This window comes from Nesoenas mayeri, assembly GCF_963082525.1.
Source record: "Nesoenas mayeri genome assembly, chromosome: 6".
NCBI lineage: Eukaryota > Metazoa > Chordata > Aves > Columbiformes > Columbidae > Nesoenas > Nesoenas mayeri.
The window spans coordinates 1832193-1852301 of NC_137545.1; the positions used below are offsets into that span (position 1 = coordinate 1832193).

The following is a 20109-nucleotide window of genomic DNA, read 5'->3' on the forward strand; positions in this document are numbered from 1 at the left end:
GTGTTAAGCCCTTAGAAGGATTTAAGAAGAAATACATACCTTTTATCTCTTGTACTTTCTTCTGGGTTGTGTTATTTGTTCATTTCTAGGAAACAGGTGTATTTATTGAACTTAGCCTTTTTGTCTGCTTGCAATTTGCATATATACAATTAAAGATATTTCTATAATTTATTCAGAGTTATTCTCTATAGCTAATGAATCTCTTTGGGCCTGTGGCTGTTTCACGCAAAGTTGAGGCATGAATCGAGGATTAGCAGCGCAAGCTCTTGCTGAGCGACATGGCCCTTGTGCTGATGGGCTCCTTTATTTTGCTGAGTGAGGATGGAGAAGTTGTTTTTCAGGTGTAGCTGCTTACACTGGGTTGGTGTTTGTATCTCTGGAAGCTCTTGTTGCCAAGATATTGCACCCAGTAGTAGGTGGCAGTTCCCGATCTGTAGTGATCAAGCTCATCCTTTGTGCTGTAGGGATGTTCTCCAACACTTGCTCCAAGGTAAATATTTTGGCCAGTAATGTGTCTGTTAGGATATGAATGGAAAAACTCATCATTGGATAATGCACCAGGGAATTTGGGACAGGTTTTGTAGAAGATAACTGCAGAAATTGAAACATTTGAGTAAGTTAGAATGGGGCTTTTAAAATTATTGCGGGCTACTCTGATCAATAAATACTTCTTGCTTTCTAGCAGTTTTGAGGACTATCTGTCAGGTGAGGTTTTTAACTTGATAAATATCTTAACATGAAAACCTTTCTAATAAATTATAGTTTCTAACAATATATCATAAACCCAGTTTTAAGACCAGAGGATGCAAAAAGGAAATAAGCACGATACTTGTCAAAAGTGTTGGCAAAATTGATGTGATTTTTAAAGTACTTGCATACCATAGGGCATGGGAATTAGGATGGCTGCTGATAATTAGGGTCCTGTTAATTAGGGCAGGAGGTTTTGGAGTCTGTTATACAGGTAGTAACAGGCTTGGTTCTTGCCTTAGATACTTGTGCTTTTCCCACGTGTGCATTTCAGTGATGTGTGTGGTGTTTGAAGGGCAGATGTATGTTCCATAATGAGTCAAAATGGTGGTTTATTTTTAGATTTGCAAACAAACAAAAGTAAAAGAGCATATGGTCATCTTGACTCTACTTGAAGGCCCTTTGGTCATGACAATTGTGTTTGCTGCCCATTCCACAAGAATAAAACACTTTTTGAAGGGTTAGTTACAGGAGAATGACATGTGGAATAAAGTGTACTTAAGGTTAGTTTATGAGCTAGTAATGCTTCTCAAATGAGCATCAATTTTACAACAATTAAACCCAGAAGAGATTGTTACCTCATTCGGTCTGGTTTCCTTTATATTGTAGGTGACTCAGTGCTGTCCAAACTTTAACTAGCCTGAATATTCCAGTTTGTAGAAGATTAAAACAGGTACCGTTGTCAGAGAGCAGCAGCAAACTGAATTATAATGATCTTATTGCAGAAGGAACAAAAACCATGACGCAGAACTGCCAGCGTCTCTGGTAGCTCTGTGCATTGGGTGTCTCTATACATGACCAGATGCTGCGGGTCTGCATAAAACCAGCATGAAGGCCATGGGATGAATGAGCCCTCACTTCTTCTGCTGGCGGTGAGATGACACACGATCTGTCCAAAGGCAGCCGTGCACAGAAAGCCGCTCTGTAAGCGCAGCTGCACCAGCAAAATTGTGCTTTTGTTGGTAATGTTTATTTACCAACAGAATTTCTCCCAGGGCAGGATAGGCTATGTTGACAAAAGCACAGCTTTGCTGGTATCATGTCTTCCACAGCAGGAATACTTTGTTGTGTTTGCCAGTTTTTCTGGCAAAGACTTGTGATGAGAACACGGTCGCAGATAAAAGCGCATGCCCTTTATTCTTCGGAAGCTGCAAATCCTCTTGTGCGTGCGGCTCGAGTAAACGAGTGCTTATCTGACACCATATAAGGTTGTGGTTGCGAAGGAAAATGAGGAAAAACATTCCACAAGAAACTTGGACCGGCACAGAAAAGCGTAGATACCGTTTCTTCCTTTTTTCTTTCTTTTTACATTTAACTCTGACAGTATTTATCTCCAAAATGACCTTTTACAGTTAATTAGCAAAAATGACTTGTGTTTCTAGATTTGCTAAATAAACAGTCCTGTCCCAGAATAACAGGCCTTTAGGATACTTGTAGACACAGAGGTGGGGTTTTGTTAGTTTTTGCTTGGACTTGCAGCCATTAAAAGCAGGAGATGATCACATTTAGACCACAAGGTTTTGGGAGTGTTGGGATGTGCTTGGGGTTATGGTTGGGAACTGGATATCCCAGAGAGGAGCGTATTGTGCAGGAATTGTGGCTGTGAAGATGGGTTTGGATCAGAGTTTTAATAAGGTATGAGACACAGCAAAGTGCATAAACACACACACATATATATATATATTGCTGAAAGTGTCAAGGGTGATGCTACAGGGGAGATAGAGGCTCCCATTTTCCTCACTATATTGCAGTATGATCAAGTATTTAATGGTCTTTATGGCTATGGGTGTGCTGTACCATCTGTCAGAGTTACTCTCTAGTTCAATATTTTTAAATAAAAATACTTTTACTTTTTGTCTAGCATTATGGCTTTCTCATAGTATCCAGATTTTGCGGCACATTGCAGAAACCCCAAAGCGTTGTGTCCGTGTGTGGTGCCGGGTCTGGCTTCCAGGTGAGCCTGGGCTGTGTGTGGAACCTGACGTATACGTGGGAATGAAACGCACATCATTTTCTGGAGGAGAATTAATAAGATTTTCAGGAAAGAGGTTAAGCTTGAGGTCATTTCCTTCCTATTGTTACGCTTTTGAATTTTTGCCAGCGAGATGGGTGAAAGGATTTATTTTTGTCTTTGAATGCATTGAAATTAAGTGATGTCTTTGCTTAGAACACACAGAAGTGGAATTCCACTTCATTCCTACCATTGCACTGTGCCATGTATCTGAAAAAAGTACTTTTTTTCATTATCTTCATCCAGCATTCTAGTTAATTAATCCTTAGAGCTGCTGCTGCACCTCAGAATATCACATTGTGTGAGGGCACATGGAGATGCTCTGATCCACAAGTTGAAGTGTTAGTGTGCATATAGCAGGAAAATAAATGTGGTAATATTATTACTAGTAACATATAATCCTTGAGAAAGAAGGAAAGCCTGTCTTATGGCTGGTGGCAGAATAAAGGCTGTGTGTGAAGATGAGAGCGAGGATCTTGCCGCTCTGAATTGAAGCTTCAATAGCGAAAAGGTTTGAGCGTGTAGTGTTTGGATGGGCTGGATGGGGTGGCTTTGCTCTGCTTCTGCAGCTGAAGTGGGAGTGAAAGGTTTGAGAAATATAGCTTATTCCTGGCCATCCGGAGTCACAGGTAGAAAAACTAATAATTGCTCTTGCTGTGTGAATTAATTGAGTGCAATAAATGTCAGCAAGATAATCTGTGTGGTATTGGTGTTGCAGAGGCTGCCCAAGGGAATGCCAGTGGAGTCTCTTACATCTCTGCCCCTGCTTTTCTCGGCTCAAGATTAGTGTCTTATATTTTCATTACTGTCCAGGTTTTCCGAAGCGTTAGGAAAAGAGACGTGGGATAGCGTGTAGTAGGATCTCGTAGCTGCTTAGGCAGCTTTTAAGACTGTCCAAGAATTCTAATATCAACATTTTGTGGGTTTGCTCCGTTGGCATTCGAGGGAGAACAGTTTCCAGTCCTTTAGCACACAGCAGTGTTTGAAATGTCTCTTCCAGTAGTCCGGTCCTGGTGTGCTTTCCTCTCCTGTTCTTTGAAAATACAATTCCTAGAGTGGCAATATGCAAGCATAAATCAATGCAGTAGCTTTCAGTTCTTCTTCAGCAGGAAGTCCATCTTCATTTCTTTGACTGGAAGCATTTTGTGGAAAGCCTTCAAGCCAGGTATGAACGACCTGCAGACCACGGACCAGATTGCAAAGATACCCTTAATACCCTTTTTCTTCTTGTGGTTCTGGGGCCACTTTGGCAAGGTTTGTGTCCTTGCTGTAAGCTGAAGGAGCTGTAGGTCACCACCGGAAGGTTTGCGAGCGGTCACAGCTTCTGGCAAAACGCGGTCTCGTCTGAGCCCCAGCGCCGAGGTGGGATTGAGCAGCCTGTGACAGGAGAGGGGGCAAGAGCAGCTCTGCCATCTCCTCATCTCCTGCTCAGGGGTGCCCAGTGCACGTCTGGGGTCAAGGCAGCTCCATCCCACCCACAGGTCATGGAGCAGTCCCGTCTTGTCTAAAACACCTGGATTGTTGGGGAAGTTGTGCAGGACAGCGAAATGATAGAATGTTCTGAGTTGACCCACAAGGATCATTGAGTCCAACTCCTGTCCCTGCACAGGACAACCCCACAGTTCACACCGTGTGTCTGAGGACGTTCGTTGTCCAGTCTCTTCTTGAACACTGTCAGGTTGGGGCTGTGACACCTCCCTGGGGAGCCTGTTCCAGCTTCCAGCACCCTCTGGGTGAAGAACCTTTTCCTCATGTCCAACTGACCCTCCCCTGACACATCTTCCTGCCATTCCCTCTCTGTGTAAATAAAACCCAGCAGTTCCAGTGGGATCGTGCTGTGCTCGTTGCTGTGGCTGCCTCGCCGTCATCTCTGGGGTGTAAGGATCCTCGGTGGCTCGGGATCCTCCCCAGGACAAGGCGAGGAAGGAAGCGCAGGGAGGACGGGGCTGCGCATCCTGTACCCTTCAGAGGGGAGTGGCCGCAAATAGCCGAGCGCAAAGGACGTAACGCTTTATATGTTTTAAGTCGGGCTGTTTGAACCTAGATAAACCCTCGGTTAAAGGAGAAGAGGCAGAGGATTGTGCGTAACTGCTCGAAACTGCCGGGGAGCTGGAGAACATCCGTCTCAAATGCTTTCCTTCAGATGACAAGAGGAAGGGAGAGCTGAGGTTACGCAACGGAGCTACAGCCTCCGAACTGGAGCTGCACAGGCTGCGGCCAGGAAGCAACTTGTGTAGAAAATACCATTTTGCGATTGGGAGCAGGGATGCTATTTTCAGGATCTGTTCCTGCAAAACATACGTGTTTTTGTTACTCTTCAGCTTGTTAATTGGGCTCAGATGGAGGAATGCAGTTTGGGATCCATCCTTTGGATTGGCCAGGTGAGGCTAGAAGGTGCAACAGGGTGTTGATGTTTGATTTCAACCATGTGCTGTGCACACTAGTGCTGTCTTTTGCGAGCAATGTTTCCATTGCAGAAGGTAAGCTGTACATAGTGGGTTAATATTTGTTTGTACAGTAGTAAGTGATATAGAGTGTATTTTAAATGAGTTGACATAATATCATGTATTATAATAATTACTTGCCATGGAATCTCAGCCTTGAAATCGTTAATTTACTTACTGGCTTTCCAGAAAAGGAGTGAGGCCTCAGGTGGTAAAATTTGTCTTCTCCTTTAAATGTGTCCTAATGCAGTTTTCAATTGCTTTTAAGCGTATCTTGGATATAAAGGAGACAATTATTCAGTTCATTAGTTCAGTAAGTATTGTGCTGCTTTAATGATTAGCCATGGAATCTTTTTTTTAGCATTTCTAGAATTGAAATGATCAGAGGTTACCCCTCTTAATAACGGGATGCCTTACATTATCTTCAGTGCCCAAGAATTTATTAACATTAACCTAACACGCTAAGGAGGAAGTCAGCATTTTAACAATCTGAGCTTAATTTAAAATTTTAAGTAAAGAATAAACAATACAAGCACTTCAAAAGATTTTGCATAAAACATCTTCCAAGAAAGGGCTGAAAAACGGAGGTTGGGATGTAAATCCCAAATCAGGATAACAGAATAATTCAGCAGTACAATGGCGTCACCAATGCGATTGATCTTTTCTGAGCTAAGCTGCGTGGATTTTTCAAGAGCTGTGAATTAGAATACACATATATGGTGGTGAAAGATAATAATTATGTATCATTAAAACCATTCAGTGATGTTGGGAGTCTGTTAAGCATCACCTTCTCGCTGAGCTCTACATAAGCATCTTTATAAATGTGCTATAGAAAAGAGATCAAGGTGCAAAAGTTTAGAGCTCTTACGTTGCTATAGGGAATTTTAAACTTTTTTCCTATGCAATAAGCAACCTGTGGTGTTTCCACAATAGGAGGTTGTGACTTCTGTAATGTTTTTGGATTTGAAGAATAAAAACCCTTCGTATTGCTGCAGACAAGCTTTTTATCACATAACCTGACACTGCTGACCACAGAAGCTGGGTCTGGAAAATGAGCACATATGACCAGTCTGTGCACTGGGACTGTATGGCAATTGGTAGCCATTCTTGGTTTTTAACTGTCTTATAGAAGACCGTGTCTTATTTATTTGTTGATTTAAGATATGCAAGATGACTCTGTGGGGTGATGGATATCAGGTAGTTTATCCTTTTTTCCCAAGACAGAAATAGGGAAAGCAGTAGGACGCAAAGAACAAAACGTGAGCTGCGCAGAAGGCTCCCGATGGCAGATACTGGCTCAGCAGGGCTTTCAGCACCGTCTCCTGCAACTATACTGCATACAAGGGAGTAGCAGTTGGTAAACCAGACCATCCAGACGGGCTGGAGAAATGGGCAAAGAGGAATCTCACCAAATTCTGAGGGAAATGCCAAGTCCTACCCCTTGGGGACGCTTTGCGGATAATTTTATTGTGAAAATGAATTCTGCAAAAACCATCCCTTCTTCTTTCAATGCGCTGTTCATCCATTTATCCCATATCTTGGTATCTAGCTTACATTTAAGGGTGGTGTAATGATGGTGAAGCCTGAAAGTAGAAAGAAATGAGTTCAATTCTTAATACCAGGTTTGGATAGTTGCTTAGTAGTTAAAGAAAGAAAACATTATTACTTGGAACACATTTGCTTTGCAGTGATTTCAAGGTGCACTACTCAGCGTCAAGTTCCACACAGTGATATGTTACTACCGGCTTTTCGTGGTAGAACATAATATCTCACGTATGCTGGTTTGTGCAAGGGCTGTACCTTTGAAAAATGAGTTCATTTCTGTCATACTTTCTGTCTAAGAATTACTGGAGACAGAAAGACACTGTGCATCTTGCATTGTTTTCTTTCTTCCAGAGTGTAGCTTCGCTGAGCAAGAAACCAATGCAGCAAGACAGTATTTTGTTGCATATTTTATGTGCTGGGAAGGGATATTTATATCTGCGTTTTGGCCCAGATTCTGGAACAGCTGCCAGTTTCACAAACAGCAACAATTATCTGCCTAAAAGGGGACTAGAACTTCTTGGAGTTGAAGTTCCCTATGGAAAAATAGCTGTATATTTCGATATATATATATAATAATTCTATATCATTGTAGTGTGCCCGTATATATATGCGTGTGTATACATGCGTACATACATCTATATGTTTTGGGGAAAAGGAGACATGAGGTAGTGGTAATTCTGACACCGCTTTTTGTGCTTTCAAACACTATTTTTTTTAATATAGCTGAATATTTCTAAGACTATAATTGTTTAACTGGTTTTTATAAGCAAATTTCAGCAATAATGTGTACTTCAGTGTTTATTTTTTGCTGTTCAGTCTCTCGTTTTTGAAATCCATAAACTGAGGTTTGAAGTTTTATTTCCATATGCATTAGTGATGTTATTTTCCCCCTATGTGAATAGCGTAAGAGAAGTAGAATAAAGGAACCCAACCAGCTGCTTCAGAGGAAAATCAAAGCTATCCAAACCATATTCTGTAATTTGAGTTGATGACTGATGGTCTGTCACATTTTTGGTCCGTCTGTCCCCAGCGCCTTCTGTTGCAGTGGCAACGTGCCTGTGGGCAGAGTGGCCCTGATTTTGTCCCCATTGCTACAGAGGAGACTGTTCTTCATCAAAGGGCTGAAAATCCAGCCTGAAAATCCAAATGTTGCATTTTGTTCAATAATGTGTAAGAAAATGTTCTGCTCTCTTGTACCCATCAGCTGAGAAGCTTAAATTGGGTTATGTAGGACCCTGTAAAAATGACCATTGGCTTCATTACTGATTTTAAACAACAAAGAACAATTCCTTGTGCCTTAATGTTGGGAATTTCCCTGTTAAAGGCGCATTTCATTGCTTCAGAGTTTCTCGATTTGTTGAACCATAAACGTGACAGTATTTATTCTTATAATATACCCAACATCTGTCTTTCTGCTTAGAATTATGAACAGACTCCAATTGACTACAGAAGACCTAGAGCATGTTAAGGGAGGTGGGTTTTTTATGATATATACATCTTTATTTACCGAGGTGTAATGAGAACACTGAATAATTGAAAACGTTCTGTCTGGGTCTATTTTGGACTCGTTGAGGTGTTCAGACCACAGCTTTCGAACAGTTTTCCAAGTCTCCCATGCCTGAAGGCATCAAAATGTCAGTGCCTTGTCTGGGCCACCTCTTGGCTTGAGGAATCACCCAAGTCCAGCATATGTCTGGTAGCATTTTTTTAGCGGGCTAGGAATGTACAGACTGCACTAAAGATTGCAGAATGCACTCAAATATATGTAGTAAAATGGAAGTTGTATTTTGTTCTGTTGTGGTTTTCTTTAATTTAAGACTAAGGGTTATCAAGTACTGGCAAGAATTAGGTTGTTGTATTTGAGGTCACAGGTATTAAGGTCACAGGTATCTAATTAAGAATCAGTTGCCTATGAATGTAGTTGTACAATGTTTTGATGTGTGTTTCCAAAGAACTTCATGTACCGGAGAAGTTAAGTTGGATTTATGTTGGCTTCCTTTGGCTCATCATAACTAACCTTTGTGCCCTTTCAAATAGTTTCCCCCCCTTTGTTTCCCCCCCTCTGTTTCCCCCTCTTCAGTATTGTGAATGCTTGAATACCAGCTGGTAAATAAAAAACAAACCCCAAGCCTTTTATTTTTCCCCTTTTTTTGGTCACTGTTAGGACGAAACGCGTATTTCTTGAGGTTTAAACATAGCTATTGCTCAGCTGACCTGTAGGTGCCGTTTGCTTCTCAGTTCTCCTCTTTTGAATGTATTTTGCTGAATTGCTCATTTGTGTCTCTGGCTTATTAAATGACAGTGCTGCCCTATGTGGCAGGAAACTGCAGGTGTCAGATTTTTTCAGTGTATACGTAAAAATACTCTCTAGTTTCTAAAATGTAGGAATAGATGAAAAACTGATGTAGGTCCTGATACCCGTATTTGCAATTCCATACTTTCTAGCTAAGGAATGAATGCTAGATTCTCCCATCACGGAGCGGTGTGATAACCCTATGCTGAAGCTGCAGTCAGCTCTATGTTCATAACAGACTCTCCAGTGAGTCAGGGAACTTTGGGAATGTAATTCTTTACCTTGGCAGGTCACCTCTTCCAGGAAACCATGTATTTACTTTGGCTGTGTGTACGTCTGCTCGCTCTGTGTAAGCTGATCTAAGTATCAACTATAAAAGAGAAGCCATTTATCTTTTGCTAGTTAGTTTATTTTTTTAAACAAAAGATGGTGGTTGTTTCTCAGCCTCTTGAACTGAACAGGAATTTAAAATAAGACAAAACCTAATTACTACTTAACTACTTTTTTTTGTCTTTCCTCTTTCAGATGAGAACTCACCAGCCAATTTCTGGGATTCCAAGAATCGGGGGGTGACTGGCACACAAAAAGGACAGATTGTATGGCGAATTGAACCTGGCCCCTATTTTATGGAATGTAAGTACCTGTTTACCCGGTAAGGCAGACATGCCTTTGTGTCAGGGCAAGTCAGCAGCACCGCACTTGATATCTGTTTTGTCAAACCCTCTGATAAACCAAAGGAATTGATCGCATTGCCCTAAGGGGCAGCATTTTCCAGTGCATTTGCTGGCCATTCTAAAAAATGGAGCTGAGCTTAGATGTACATTTGTATTCTTAAGTGTTCTTAAGCAGCGTGCTTCGTTTAAAGGGAGGAAGAAATTGCCTCGCGCAATAAGGTCCCTTCCCAAGAAGTTTAAAATTTCAGCTGGACAAACATTAACCGTAAGTGCACCAAAAGGAGAAAGTAATAAGCTGGTAGTGCTTCCTAATGTTTGTTAGTACGCAGCACGGGTTAGATGTGACTCTAGGAAGTGCCAGACTCCTGTGCAGTTGCATCGGTATTTCTCAGCTGAAGTCCTTGCAAGTATTTTTCAAATACTTTACATTTTCTTCAGTCTGTGCCTTTGGAACTCATCCTCCTCATAGCAGTTTCATTAGGTTAGAACAAATGCCAGTTCTGTAGAATGTATAGCAATGGCCAAAGATGATGTATATGATGTTTATACAGGTTTGTGCTTTTAGTCATTGTCATAGGAAAAAACCCACTTATTTCCATAATACTTACGACACAAAATATTAAACTTGCATGATAATAATAGAGTAATACTAGATCAATTAAAATTAAAAGGAAGTATTCTGGATTATGAGATTCCCATTTGCTTCTGTTTTGTATAACTGTATGTTTCTACTGATAACCCCCATTCTCCAACCTGTGTTAGGTATCTTCCAACAGTATTCACCATTCTTAACAGAATATTAGCATCTCTTTGTTTCGTATTTCTGCGTACACGTGTGCACATATATGTGCATTTGTGCACATGTAGGTATGCCCATGCCTATAATGTCTATTAAAAATGGTATTTGAAAAAATAAAGCAACGCTGAATATTCAAGTAAACCGAATATAGAACTAATAACTATCCACTCTCAGTTTCAAATCCTCGCAAGGGACAAAGTCCAGCTCCCCTTGACAAACAGGCGCTGTCCCGAAGCTGTCACCTTGAGACAACGTGAGTGGCTCTGAACTGCAGAGCCAAGCGTTGCAGAGGCAGGTGCTCCTCTCTCTGTGCCCTGGGGAAAGAGCAGAAGCGCCATGTAAGCATGAAAGGGAGCTCTGTCGTTCTAGAGATTCAAGAAGGTGAACTGGAGCATCAGTGTGTCTGAGATGGCATTTCCTTACTCACGTAGTAGAGGTGGCTTTGAAACGTCTTGCTCTGAGGCTTGCTAAAATGTGTGGGAAGGGAAACAGTGACTTGGTGACTGCCTGTGTGAAGTATGGAAGGACTGCTGAACGTGGCTGCAGCTCTGCGGTTTGCAACTGTAAAAGTAAAGAACAAATTCAAGGAGTATTATTCTGAACAAGTGTCAATAGTGTGAACGTGCAACACAGCTTAATGCTTTTGTGTTTGGTGTGGTCATCTGGTTGACATTGGGCTGTTTAGCTCCTTAAGGACGTCAGGACCTTTAGTCTGTGGTGCAGGAGGCGCTGCAGTTCCCCTAGGAGTGATATTAGATGACGGAGTGTTTCTCTGTGAGCTTAGGACAGCAGGTGCTCCCCTTGGGGCATCGTGGTGGGACAGAGATGATGGTGTTCCTTACGGAGAGCAGAGTTAGCAGAAAAGTGGAGTGAAATGATCCGTGGAAAGGCTGGTTGTAGAAAAAGCCAGCCCTTCCTCCCGTGGCGGGGAGGCACCGGCACTGTTGGGCACTGTGAATGGTGCTGTGCTCATACTCGACTCCCTGCCTGGTCCTGCCTAGCTGATCAGTAAAGCACAGCCCAAGAGCCTCCTCTGGGACTGGATTGGGCTGGTATTTATTAGTTATAGTCTTGGTCCTATGAGTATTAATTACAGTATCCACAATAAACATGTTCACCTACTTCACCTGTAGCATAAAGCCTTTGTTGTTATAAATAACAGTCAATGTCTCAGTCACTACTGTGAGTGGAATAGAAATACATTGATTTGCATATAATTTCTTTGCTGGTGCTGTGGCTTTGTGTCTTGCACAGTAATCCATAGTGGCAGCTGTTGGGAGTCATCCAGAGACTGCCAGTCTCGTCACATCAATCTTTTCCAGATCACTGTGGAGATGTTTGTGGTTAAATTCCTTGTGGTGCCACACGGTGATACCCAGACGCAGTGACTGCGCAGATGCTGTCTGCTTTGTACTTAAAATTGCAGGTTTGTGGCATGAGTAGGCTATGAGATACATGCAGAAAATGCGGTAGTATGTGTGTCTGCATTACATGGGGGTTATGCTTCAAATGAGGTTTCGTATGGAATTCTCTGTATTCAGTTGCTATTTCCATGAAATTATAACTTTTACAAAAACAGTGTATGGAGCCTGAAACTGCCATATTTTGTAGGGAGCAGAGCGGACTCCCAGCTCGCTTTTTTGTTAAAAAACCTCATACGTATTGAAGGAAAGATGTCAATTTAATAATTGAACTTTATGTGCTTTTAGCTTTTTAGGGCTGCTGTAGCTGAGTTGCTGTTACTAGAGATATGAGCACAGTTTAGTATTTTTAGTGGTTTTGACCAAAGTGCTCAATCTTAATGAATGTTCAACATCATTAATTACTTGTATCCAGTCTTCATACTTTGTTGACCATTTAAATTAAATTCTATGAAGGTTTTCTCCCACGGAATTGTTGCGAGCCTGCAGCACGTGTGTGTGGAGTACCCTGCAACCAGCGCCCTTTCAGTGCTCTGGTGTGGTCATTGTCCCTGCCCTATTTATAAACACATTCACTGAGTTACAAATACCTCTATTATTCTTCTGTTATTTATATCTATTGTCTCTTAGCTATTTTTTGAGTATCACAAATAACTGCGACGCAATCAGTTCTCGTAGTTTTTTTACGTTTGTGGCAAGCCTTGTTGACTTCCTTAAGCACATAATACCCCCAGTGTTTTGTTTTCAAGGTTAGATTGCCGTAAAATGCTTCGCCAAACTGGGGTATGATGGGCAACGCTGGTGACTGTAAATAAGAGAGTCTGGGAGTGGCGGCAGGTGAGCGGGGCCGGCAGGGACATGTGGGCTCTGGCATCTCAACAACCATTTGCCCAAGGAGTTTCCTTTGAAGCAGCTGAGTTGAAAAGAGAGCACTGAGACATGAACATTTTCTCTCATTGATTCTGTAAGTCTGCTGAAGTCACTTGCTAGCTTGTTGGGTTTTTTTAATCATTCTATTAAATAAACTCTGTGATATGCTTGCTGAAGAAGATGGTGACTTCCCAGTGGGAAGTAATCAAAAAGGTACATGGTTAAAGTGATGCAGAGGATAGAATGCTAAATGTGAAAAAATTGGTTTAACCCAGTGCCTTTTGCCTGGATTGCATCTCCCTTTATAGCTTTGAAAGCCTGGACGTGAGCGACTTAATTTGTTCTAGTGACAAAGTTTTCTTCAGTAGGTTTTAGTGGAACACAATCTCATATTTGTCAGAGTTCGTGCGATGTCAGCTTTCTCCTCGTTCAATGTTGAGTGTATCTGGAGCAAACTGTTCTTACAGCAAAAACATTTGTTTTCCTGAATTATCAGTCTCCTGGAAAGAACGCGTTCTTCTAGAATTATGTTCATGTGTTTATGTATTCCAAGTTTATGTATTCTGAGTATCTTTCTGTCCTGAAGCAATTATTTTGATGGACAAAGTTAAAGTATTGAAGGTGGTAAAAAGATAGTTAAAATGGGGTACTGGAGGGAATTAGTGATGTTTTAAAGCAAGCTGTTCTTCGGCATAAGCTGATCTCATTATTGAAGATGCAGGAGTGTACGGTCCATAGGGGGAAGTACAACACTATAATTTCATGCAGGAGTTCCTTTGAAATTCAAATGTCAATGTTTGACTCCCAAAAGCCTTTGTTAATTCCAACATTTTTATGTAACAGATCTGAACTATAAAACTATGGTTATAAAACGATAACAGCTACTGCCTTCCAAAGAAGGGGCTTATGGTTTTACAGAGAATTCACATTAATTAACATATATATCACTTTCTGTATGACTGTGTGATACCTTCTAGAGAATCATAGATACCCCAATTCTATTTCTGTCTTATTTTTAAGTGAAGAAGGAATTTCTTGTGGTTTGTATGATTTCTGGAGGAATGTCAGCGATAAAGGGGCATGTGTGGTATCAAGACCACAGAGATAGGCACAGTCATTCCCCCCTCCTCTTTTTTGTTCTGAAATGTAATCTTTTTCTGGGAAAACTGTGTAGGTGCCGCATGCTGTTGAGCAGTTTGTTGTATGCAACACATCTGAGGAAACGTGTGTATTAATACAGTATTGAACTCAGCTCTCTAAATAGCAAAGTCCCGTTTGCAGGTGATTGTACTTACCGTTTCTGAAGAGCTCTGTGTATTTATGGGGCCGTATTTCCAGGTGGTAGGCTGAGATGTATTCTAGCGGGAACAGCCACAGATACCTGTTTTCAAGACATCTGGAGCTCAGGAATCCATCAGTCACAGTACAAGAAGTGTCAAAATGTGAGATTCTCCACTGGTTTGAATGGATGGGGTTCTGCTGAGATTTCTTTGAAGTGTTAACTGCAATTTCCAGTATTGTTAGCCACGGAAAATATTACTTAGGTGTCTCTGGTCCTGTGAAGGGATTGTATTCTTGTTATACACAAGATCCAGCCTCATAGACACATAACGACCCTGGTAATGTCTGCACGCTTCTGGTGAGTGGCCCATTTTACAATTTGGTGCTGAATTTCAAGCACAGCTTCTCTTGTGTTAATCCCACAGCCACGGTTCTATCAGCTCTGCCTTTCCTCTGCATAGCACTGTATAAACTCAAACCAAAGCAGTGCTGCTTCTGCTGGGAACTAGGAGAAAAGGTCTCCACGCTGGGGTTTTAAGTGCTCTGCATTTTCTAATTATTCAATATATTCATCAATGATTTGGACGAGGGAATAGAGTGACTGTCAGCAAGTTTGCTGATGACACCAAGCTGGGAGGGATGGCTGACACTGGAAGCTGTGCTGCCATCAGAGACCTGGACAGACTGGAGAGTTGGGTGGGGAATAATTGAATGAAATAGAACAAGGGCAAGTGCAGAGTCTTGAATCTGGGCAGGAACAACCCCAGGTTCCAGAATAAGTTGGGGAATGACCTATTAGAGAGCAGTGTAGGGGAAAGGGACCTAGGGGTCCTGGGGACAGCAGGGTGACCATGAGCCAGCACTGGGCCCTTGTGGCCAGGAAGCCAATGGTACCTGGGGTGGGTTAGAAGGGGGTGGTCAGTAGGTCAGAGAGGTTCTCCTGCCCCTCTGCTCTGCCCTGGGGAGACCACACCTGGAATATTGTGTCCAGTTGTGGCCCCTCAGTTCCAGCAGGACAGGGAACTGCTGCAGAGAGTCCAGCGCAGCCACCAAGATGCTGCAGGGAGTGGAGCATCTCCCGTGTGAGGAAAGGCTGAGGGAGCTGGGGCTCTGGAGCTGGACAAGAGGACACTGAGGGGTGACCTGATTAATGTTTACAGATATATAAAGGGGGAGTGTCAGGAGGATGGAGCCAGGCTCTTCTCGGTGACAAACAATGGTAGGACAAGGGGCAATGGGTACAAACTGGAACACAAAAGGTTCCACTTAAATTTGAAAAGAAACTTCTTCTCAGTAAGGGTGTCAGAGCCTGGCCCAGGCTGCCCAGGGAGGTTGTGGAGTCTCCTTCTCTGCAGACATTCCAACCCGCCTGGACACCTTCCTGTGTAACCTCATCTGGGTGTTCCTGCTCTGGCAGGGGGATTACACTGGAATGAGCTTTCGAGGACCCTTCCAATCCCTGACATTCTGTGATTATTTCTAGCAATTAGTCCTGAAGCTGCATTGCATAGTCCTGAATACATTTCATCCCAGCTTTTTGGGGAATGTGCGTGTCAGTGTAGTGAGAATATATAACAAACTCCCCTCCATCATCATATTATTGACTGTTTGTGAACAGAAGCAGCAGCTGATACCTTTTCTATTGCTGGGTTCTTTTTAGAAGTGATGAACTGAGAGAAGGCATTCAGTGACAACAGGCTGAACTCACTGCACCTCCAGAAACTCTGAAAAAGAAAGTTTGGGTTGCAATAAAGCTGAGCAGTGTCGCTGCAAAGTAGAAGTCTTGATGAAATGGTTCATAGTCTTACCGTGCTCTGATGCAGTCATAATGCATTCCCAGGGTGATTAAGAGATGCTCAAGGCTTGAGTCCTGGTTCCTTGACATGCATTTTACAGTATGGAGAGTCCAGTACTTTGTATAAATCCTGCCAGCTTTTGCAAGTGCTGAAACTCCAGTTTTATGTGAGCTACAAATCCTTGCATGTCCATTTGGATGTAAGTATTGTTGGTAGGTCAACAAAATTTCTCATTTTAGGGAGAACCTACTGGTCCTCAACCATAATTTTTAGGTCTGATACATCATTCCAGGTGATAAAAAATCCCGTTTGCGTTTTGGATTTTGCTGTAAAGCGTTTGGTAAATAGAGAATAAATGTTGACCTGTAACTGCAGCAGATTTAAAAGTAAATAAATGATCCTTTGTGGCTGAGCCATCTTGCAGGATGGATTTCTGATCCTTCTGAGCAGGGATAAGAGAGTATTTTATCTCGCAGTAATGAAATAGCGCAGCTCTCAAGGAATCCTGCTGTATGTCTCAAAGCCTTACACAACACATTGCAGGTTTGTATTTTAGAACTACTGACACACCGTTAAACCAAGTCAGAGGAGCTGAACTGCTAACATTTTCATGCGCCCTCTCTGGTTTGTGTGACCTGACTGCTGTAATTCCTGCCTGCCTGTGGCCATTGCTGCACCTAGAAGTAAATCCTCATCAACCTCACACAAAAGAGTTATCCCAACAAAGAAGGAAAACAGAGTGATTGTTCCAGATAGGGAAGATCCCACAGGATCAAGGGCAGCTGGAATTCCAGCTGTTCTGCTGAAAGAACGCAGAGGAACAACAGCAGAGGTCAGGCTTCGGCTGAACATAACACTCTTGTGTGCAGTAAATGCAAAAGACAGCAGTTGCTTTGACTATTGTATAGATTACCAAGATAGAATACCTTTAGTACCACCTCTCCGTGGTGGAGACAAGTCCCATTTTTATACGATTAAATAATTTAAGAATAAAACACGTGTAATTATTTTTATTTGCAACTTGCAAGTCTGCTAAAAAATACTAATTCATGTTAATCCTATTATGTTGAAATGAACTTGTCTTCAGAGATGAATACTGATCTCGTTTCCTTCCCTCTGGACCGATACAAGATACACACAAGTGGCTCTGTGTGAATTGTGGCTCGTGACTGCTCGGATAATTCCTACCCCAGAGTGGCCATGGACATCTGGCTGGAAAAAATGAGCCATTGGTTCTTTTACTGACTGGGTGGAAATATAGTTAAAATTAACAATTTGTTTAAAAAAGGCAGCTTTTTAATGAAAAACGCTATTCAGACTGTCTTTGAGACAGATTCCCAATTTTGTACAGGTTGAGAGAAAAATATATTTCAGTTACAGTTATTGCATGTTTTTACAATGGTGAATCTGCCCAAACTGGGGCTCTGGGAGCAGAAGTGAACCATGACTTGTATTATCTCTCTTTTGCCTTTGGGTCGGCCGTGAAGGGTTTAATGCCATTTTTATTCTGTTTTCCAGCTGAAATAAAGATCTGTTTTAAATACTACCATGGGGTTAGTGGAGCCCTCCGAGCTACGACTCCATGCATCACTGTGAAAAACCCTGCTGTGATGGTAGGTTTAGCCTGTTTAATATTAACTGTCAGACACACCTATTGATATGTCTCTTACTTTAACCACTAACTGCAGTTTTTGCAGAAAACTATATCGCCTGGAAAAAAAAACCCATTAAAATTGTAAAACGGTTTTTGTGATTTTGTGTGTTTTTCATGGTAAAGTGACATTAAAATGACGGAGCTTAGCTGGAATCTTTTACGCTAAGGACTTCGTTTTGCTTGCTTTTCGTTTTGCAGCTTACCGTTTGCTATGTTTTAACACCATAGTATAAATTTCTTCACGCTGGTTATCTAACTCAAGCTGAATCCTTATTAAAAGTCTCAATTTCTTTTTATTATTTGTTAACATTAAAAATGAAATTGTTGCTGAAATAGCAACTGTTAGTATCAAAATGAGACTTGTCAAAAATCGGCTTTTGCAGAAGTTGTTGATTTTTTGGAGTGTTTGATAATTCACTGGCTACTGAGAACTTTTATCCATATCTCTTGCATCTCTGTGTTCTTGTTGCACAGTAAATGATCTATTTGTGGAAGGTGACAAAAGTTGCACGTGCTGTCCCTGGCCAGCTCAGTGCGTTGATACATATTACCGATCCACACTGTTGATTTCATTTTACAAAAGGGAAACCTGTAAGAAAATACAGTCTCCTTTTCTCAGATTAATAGTGTCTGCATATCTTTAGCCGGTACATGTTTGGAAGACTCCAAATGCTGCTGTATTAGCACTGCAGGGCAGAAATAATAGATATTTTCTAGAAACAAATGCTGTAGCTTTTCCTGTCCGTAGTAAGATGTGGTAGTTGGTCAGGTTCTTCTCCTCCATAATATCTGACAGTTGCGTTATCATCCTCAAGCATATACAAGGCAGACAGAGACTTCTGTGGTATATTTAATTGTTTTTTCTCCTCTTCAGATGGGAGTTGAAGGCACAGATGAAGGTGCTTCTGGAGCCCAGCACTCTAGGAAGTTGGTCAGCTTTACCCTATCAGGTAAAAACCAACACTACTCTGTTTGAAAAATTACTGTTTAAAATAAGGTCAAAGATAGAACACTTCTCTTCATTAGCCTCTGTAGGAGCACACTCTAGTGGCTTGAAAGATCTCATTTCTTCAGAACTCCTGGTTGTTGAGAACAAGCCAGAATCGCCAATCTCCAGGAGCGAGAGAAATGGATTTGATGGATCCCAGCATGATGAATTTGGAGAAATTTCCAGTTTGCACAAGAGAGAGTTCCTTTCAGATTGAAGAGTGGAAAACTTAGCTTCTAAGTCAAGTGCAAGCTGTTTCCATCACTTTGAAGTAGTAAAAAAGCAATGACTGCAAATGGTGGTTTAGAAACAAAAAAACATCTTTATTTGTACCAGAGCTAAGCTGTCACTACAGCCAAAGAGCTGGAGTGGTACAGTCTACCAGCTTCACTTGTTTTGATTGGCACTTTATCCCACAGCAAGTTTTGTGTGAGACTAAAGCATATTCAGCTTGAGCAAAGGCAGCAAGAAATTGCTTTTGAATCTTAAGAGCTGACAATGAAAACGTTTAGAAAGTGTAGGGGTAGAGCAGAAAAGAACCTTTTTCGAAGTGCGGTTATCTAGGATACAGCTGATAGGTTGTATAGACTCACATAGAGAACTATAAAAAACAATGGGTTTGTGTATTCTGAAAAACCTGGTTTGTTTAATAGAAGGTTATGACTCAGACTGAGGACCCCCTAAGTTAAAGATGTCTTGACTCATAGGTGTGTAGCTTATTTCCTGGAATATTTTTGTTGCTTTTAAAGGCAATTACCCTTTATTTCGTGGTATTTCTACTGTGTGGCTTCATTTTGAATGTTGGGTAGATTTGGGAGTTTTAAACTGGATGCACATTTCATTTGAGTGCAGTGAATTCTGCCTGCGTGTATAAACTGCTCGTGTTGTATGTATGAGCTGGTTGCATTAGTCATGAAGACTTCATGCTGCATTTTGGGGTACCTGATGGAGAAAGACACGAAAATCTTGTGCTTCAGCAAACCTAAACAGGGAAATATTTTACAGTTATGTTTAAAATCTAGTATGATGTAAAAAAATCCTCTTTCTTTGTTGAAACTTGTGCTGTCATTGGAGTCCTTAGGCAGGAGAACATGCACCTGAGGAAATTATTCTTTATCGTTGCAAGTTGCAAGGTTTCCATAGGAAGAAATAAGCTTTTTTGAGAGACTTTGTCTCCTTTCATGTGAGATAGGTTATTTTCTTTATAGTTGGGAGAAAGTGTCCAGAGTGACCTGTTTGACATTATGTTTAGCAAAGTCTCAACTCTGGGCAAGTGTGGGGTCACTACATTACCTCCCATACAGTGTTGTTAGCTTAGCCTCTTCCCCTTACCCACAAACAGAGTAAGCACTGTGTTTTGTCGGTTTTTTAAGAGTGGAAACACCTTATGTACTGAGAAAAACATTAGTAGGTGAGTTACAAGTTCATGCTTTTTGTTTTACGAATGACTGGAGGCTAAAATGTAAAGGAGGATGTCGAGACCTTTCCTCCCTCTGTTTTCTGGGGAAAACACTCGGCCTCATCCTTTATCTGTTTTCTGTACACTGGATCCAGTTAATGTGTGAGTAATTTTAAGTTGCTTTGTT

General features: G+C 41.6%; 1 protein-coding gene across 1 annotated transcript in view; it reads left to right on the forward strand.

Annotated features, from left to right (window-relative positions):
- Positions 1–20109, forward strand: part of HECW2 (HECT, C2 and WW domain containing E3 ubiquitin protein ligase 2) — a gene marked incomplete at both ends in the record, with an annotated part of 69241 nt that overhangs the window by 8513 nt on the left and 40619 nt on the right. Inside the window, 3 exon segments of the mRNA XM_080346436.1 lie at positions 9566–9673; positions 17400–17494; positions 18410–18485. Coding sequence (XP_080202562.1) covers positions 9566–9673; positions 17400–17494; positions 18410–18485 — 279 coding nt within the window.